This window comes from Colobus angolensis, unplaced genomic scaffold (assembly GCF_000951035.1).
Source record: "Colobus angolensis palliatus isolate OR3802 unplaced genomic scaffold, Cang.pa_1.0 Scaffold54, whole genome shotgun sequence".
NCBI lineage: Eukaryota > Metazoa > Chordata > Mammalia > Primates > Cercopithecidae > Colobus > Colobus angolensis.
Genome location: NW_012118932.1, coordinates 1,423,261 through 1,428,632, shown reverse-complemented (window position 1 = coordinate 1,428,632; position 5,372 = coordinate 1,423,261). Strand labels below are relative to the sequence as shown.

Sequence of the window (5,372 nt, the reverse complement as noted above, 5' to 3'; positions counted from 1 at the left end):
ACCCAGGAGGCGGAGCTTGCAGTGAGCTGAGATCCGGCCACTGCACTCCAGCCCGGGCGACAGAGCGAGACTCTGTCTCAAAAAAAAAAAAAACAAATAGAACTTTCCCAGCCACCCTAGCAGAAGGAGAACTTGCCACTATACCTTTATTCTTATTTTCTGACCCTTAGAAAACACCTGCAGCCCTCACCTTGGTCACAAAACATCAACAAATCTGGGTGATTGACCACAATCGAGGTTTCTCCATCGTGACTGTGTGGCCGATGATAGCGGTAGTGCACAGGCAAAAAGGCTTGAAAACAGTCAATACACTGTGAATCTTGTCTGGCATAAATGAGAACTTCAGATTCCTTGGACAAATAGTTAGGGGCCTCTATATCAAAATTTTCTGAAACCATCACTGCCTGTTCAAAAAGAAAATAAATATTAATCAAGAAGAAATGAATGAGGAAGATTGTTTAAAAGTTAAAACCGGAAGACTATATTCAGATACACATAGCAGTGTCAAATTTGCCCCCTTTATAAACAATTTCCATTCCCCTTCCATCCACAATTTTAAGGAGAGAAACAGAAGACAATTTATGGTTAATAAAAGTTTGCTTACTAAAAATAAACTGGGGGAATTATATTGTAGGGTACCAAATTTCCCCGTAATAAAAATTATTCCTGTAATATTTTCTTATTAGTCTGTGTTTAGGTGACAAAACAGGTACCTAAGAACTGAGAAATTTTGTGAATATAGCATTATTCAATAAGCACAAAACGATGACAAAGGGTGAAACCTGTATTGAGTTAAAATGACTGGTATCATTCTGACAATTTCCTGTTCTTCAGAGAAGCAAGTGAGAGGGCAGTGAGTATGAGCACCGCGGTCAGGAAGTCAAAGCAAAGGCCAGCACTCTTTCTAGAGAGGGTATAAAAAGTTAATGGAAAAAATAGTAAATGATTCCTTAAAATAATATGGTAAAAACTATTTTATAGAATAGTATTCACCAAAAGTGAAAATGCACACATGGCAGAAATTAGGCTTGAGTTATAACATGTATATTTATTTATTACACATATATATATCCACATATACATACATATTTATGTACACACACACATATATCCACATACACACACAGGCATTATACACATGACCTATGTGTATATGTATGGATGTACACACACACACAACTTCCCTTTAGATTGTCCATGCAAAACCTGGGTATAACACAGAGAAACAAACAGCATTAACTCCTTCCCATCACATCAAGCATCCTAACTGTCCTCTGACAGTGACACCAAGTGCTACGTTTTCTTTTCATGTTGTTCCTTTTCAGTTAATCACAGCAGGAACAGAACTCCTTGGCAAAAGTCAAGGAATTGTATTATCTCATGAGTCATAAGGGACCTTAGAAGTAATAAAATTAAACCACGGTACCAACAAAGGTATTTTTCAGGTATACCGCCACTGCTTGAATACTTCCAGTGACTGGAAGGAAGCTCATTATTATGAGTCATCTCGATCTATCTACCGTTGTAAGGTTATTTCTTTTTCATGAGTAAAAACTTTATGTACTAGCCTGTAACATTTATCAGTTGTTCTTGTTTACAATGTCTGCAATAAATTCATTCCTTATTCCACTAGGGATCCTTCAATCCTCAGAAGGCAACCACAGCTGCTGCCAAGAAGTCTTCTCCTGATAATGGAAATGTTCACAGTTCTCCTGGGTTCTCATGACATGGTTTCCAAATCATTCATCATATTAGCTGCCTTTGAAATACTCATAGAGTACAGTAGCAATATTATCTTCTTTAGGCAAAACTTGCATTAGCTTTTTGGTAGCCTCATCTCACTATGCTTTATATGCACTACTATCTTATTTTTTGAGACGGAGTCTCACTCTGTCACCCAGGCTGGAGTGCAGTGGCACAATCATGGTGCACTGCAGCCTTGATCTCCTGGGCTCAAGCGATTCTCCTGCCTTATCCTCCCAAAGAGCTGGGATAATAGGCATGAGCCACCGTACCTAGCCTCTTCTTTTTTCAAGACAAGGTCTCACTCTGTCACCCTGGCTGGAGTGTAGTGGCATGATCATGGCTCACTGAAGTCTCAACCATCCAGGCTCAAGCAATCCTTACACCTCAGCCTCCCAAGTAGCTGAGACTATAGACACACGCCACCATGCCCAGCTAATTTTTTGTATTTTTAGTAGAGATGAGGTTTCACCATGTTGGCCAGGCTGGTCTCTGAACTCCTGACCTCATGATCCTCCCGCCTTGGCCTCCCAAAGTGTTGGGATTACAGGCGTGAGCCACCACGCCTGACAGTTAACTAATTTTTAAACTTTTTGGTAGAGAGTCTCACTGCGTTGCCTGGGTTGGTTCAAACTCCTTGGCCTCAAGCAATCTTCCTACCTCGGCCTCCTAAAGTGCTTGGATTACAGGTATGAGTCACTGAGCCCAGCCATCTGGGATTTTTCTGTCACACATCTTACTTTTACATATGGTATCAATGCTATGCTACATTGTTATTATTTTTGTCAATTATCTTGTAAAGAGATTGAAATAGTAAACAACAAAAAAAGCAAAACAGGAAGTCTTACATATTTACCCCGTAGTTACCACCTCTTATCATCTTTGCTCCTCTGGGTATAATATCTTTTTTTTCTCTTACTACTTTAAAGATTTTCTTTATCATTGTTTTAAGCTATTTGATTATCATGTACCTTGATATAGTTTTCTTCATGTTCTTGTACTTCAGCATCTTTCATATTTGAGTTTATAGTTTTCATTACATTCAGAAAGTTTTCAGTCAATTTTTCTTCAAATATTTTTTCCATCTCTGCCTCTCACTTTACCCTTTGGGGACTCCAGTTACATGCAGGGCAAGCCACTTAGTTGTTACACAGTTCATTAACGCTCTGTTCACCTTGTAAATTTGTTTCTTATCTGTTTTACATTTCTGGTAGTTTCTATTGCAATATCTTCAAGTTCATTCATCTTTTCTTCTGCAATATTTGATCTGCCACTAACTCATTCAGTGTATTTTTCATCTCACACACTGCAGTCTTAATCTTTCGAAGTTCAATGCTGACTTTTAAAAATACCTTCCATGTTTCCAGTTAAATTCTGAACACATGGGATGCAGTTACAGTAACTGTTTTAATGGTCTGTTAATTCTTTTTTTTTTTTTTTCAGACCGAGTTGCAGTTTCGCTCTTGTTGCCCAGGCTGGAGTGCAATGGCGCGATCTCAACTCATTGCAACCTCCGCCTCCGGGATACAAGTGATTCTCCTGCCTCAGCTGCCGAATAGCTGGTGGTGCCCACCACCACGCCTGGCTAATTTTTTGTATTTTTAGTAGAGACGGGGTTTCACCATGTTGGCCAGGCTGGTCTTGAACTCCTGACCTCAAGTGATCCACCTGCCTCAGCCTCCCAAAGTGCTGGGATTACAGGCGTGAACCACCAACCCCGGTCTATGGCCTGTTAATTCTAACATCTGGGGCAATTCTGGATTGGTTTTAACTGATTGATTCACCTCCTCATTATAGGTCAGTTTTTTCCCCCACATCCTTGCTTAGCTGCTAATTTTTTATTAGAGTTAAGAAATTGCTGATTTGATCTTGCTGAATATGTCTGTATTCCTATACATATTCTTGAGCTTTGTTTGCAATACAGGTAGTTTACTTAGCAACAGTTTGTTTTTTTTGTTTTTTTTTTTTTAAGGTTTTGCTTTTAAGATTTGTTATGCAGGACTAAAGCAATGTTCAGTTTGCGGCTAAGTATTCCCTGCTACTGAGTAAAAGTTCTCTGTTTATCCGTTGTTCAAGAAATTATAAGGCTTTTCTCAGTTTGGTTGTTGGGACGAGGTGCTACTCCTGTCCCTGTGTGAGTGCAGTTACTCAACAGAGAGACACTGTTACCGCTCATTTTGTTAGATGGTTCTTTCCCTGGCATCAGGTAGTTTCCTGACATATACACACTGATAAATACTCAGCTACATACTTGAAAGGAACCTTCTGTTATTTCTGGAGTTCTGCCTCCATGAAGTTCTCTCCTCTCTGGTACACTGTCTTGTGAATTCTAGTGACCTCTGTCTGCCCAGAATCTCAACTTTATCTCCTCAACTCAAAAAGTCCACTAGGCTCTGCTTGAGTTTCTCCTCCCTGCATTAAGCCTGAAAACATTCTCAAGGAAATAAGCTGGATGACAGTAGGGCTCACCTTACTTATTTCCCTTCTCTTGGATATCTCTGCCCTTCATTGCCTGATATCCAATGACTTTTCTCATTATTTCATATATTTGGTTTATTTCTTGCTTGTTTCAAGTGAGAGACTAAATCTGTTACCTGTTCTCCACTTGTCCACTTATTAAGCATAAGCCTTAATACTACATACTTTGAGTAAAACTTACGGTTTCAGAAAGTGTTTCCATTTTGACCTATAAAACAGCAATTTTATATGTTTCAATCTAATATTATACTGCTTTCAAAGAATCTAAGAGATTTTGATGAAAAAATACATTTAATAACCCTACCTAAAAAAGTGAAATGAGGTTTATTTGATCTGCCTTATCCTTGGTGAACCTACTTAAGGCTTGCATTTATTTTCAAATTATTCACAAACCATCACAAGCTCCTTACAAAGCATTTTGCTGGCATATCACTCATTTAGTTTGGGCCCACAGTTCCATTTGCTGCAGCCAAAAATTTTATTTCCTGGAGCAGAGTTAAGACATTAATCCAGGTATATAAGCATCAATCAGTCCCTACATAAAAATTCCTTCTACCCAGTTATACTTATTATATAATAACACTCAGCATAACAAAGTTTTTCTGTACAAGGAATTGGGCCACAATCTCAACTAGGCAGAAGCAAGCAGCATTTAATATGTCAGGCATCAAATTACATATATTTAAATGTCACAAATGTAACATCTATTTTTCTAGAAGTTTCCAAAATAAAGAAGTAACTACACTTACAAGGCTTATAATTAGGGATTAGAAGATCAGAAAGCAGAAAACCAAGATCAAGATAAACTTGTTAATCAATCTATAATGGCACTCTCTACCTGTACCCTTGTAACAGTCAACCTTCAAACATCCAAATCTCATCCCCATCCAAAGGTATGACTTTTTGGGTAATCCCCATCCAAAAAACTTCCATTTTCTTAGAACATGGTAAGTGATTTTATTAAGCAGATTTAAATATGATTCCAACCCATGTCCTTACAAGCCAAAAACTGTGTTGAAATTTGAAATCCATTATTTTAAATTTGAAAAGCCTCACGGCTGGGCGCGGTGGCTCAAGCCTGTAATCCCAGCACTTTGGGAGGCCGAGACGGGCGGATCACGAGGTCAGGAGATCGAGACCATCCTGGCTAA

The 5,372-nt window shown here is 38.7% G+C and overlaps 1 protein-coding gene across 1 annotated transcript in view; it reads right to left on the bottom strand.

Annotated features, from left to right (window-relative positions):
* The window catches only part of PIGX (phosphatidylinositol glycan anchor biosynthesis, class X), a 26,437-nt gene that overhangs the window by 7,529 nt on the left and 13,536 nt on the right, over positions 1-5,372 (bottom strand). Inside the window, exon 4 of the mRNA XM_011961253.1 lies at positions 191-404. Within this exon, the coding sequence (XP_011816643.1) occupies positions 191-404 (214 nt within the window). The remainder of the gene's footprint in view (positions 1-190; positions 405-5,372) is intronic.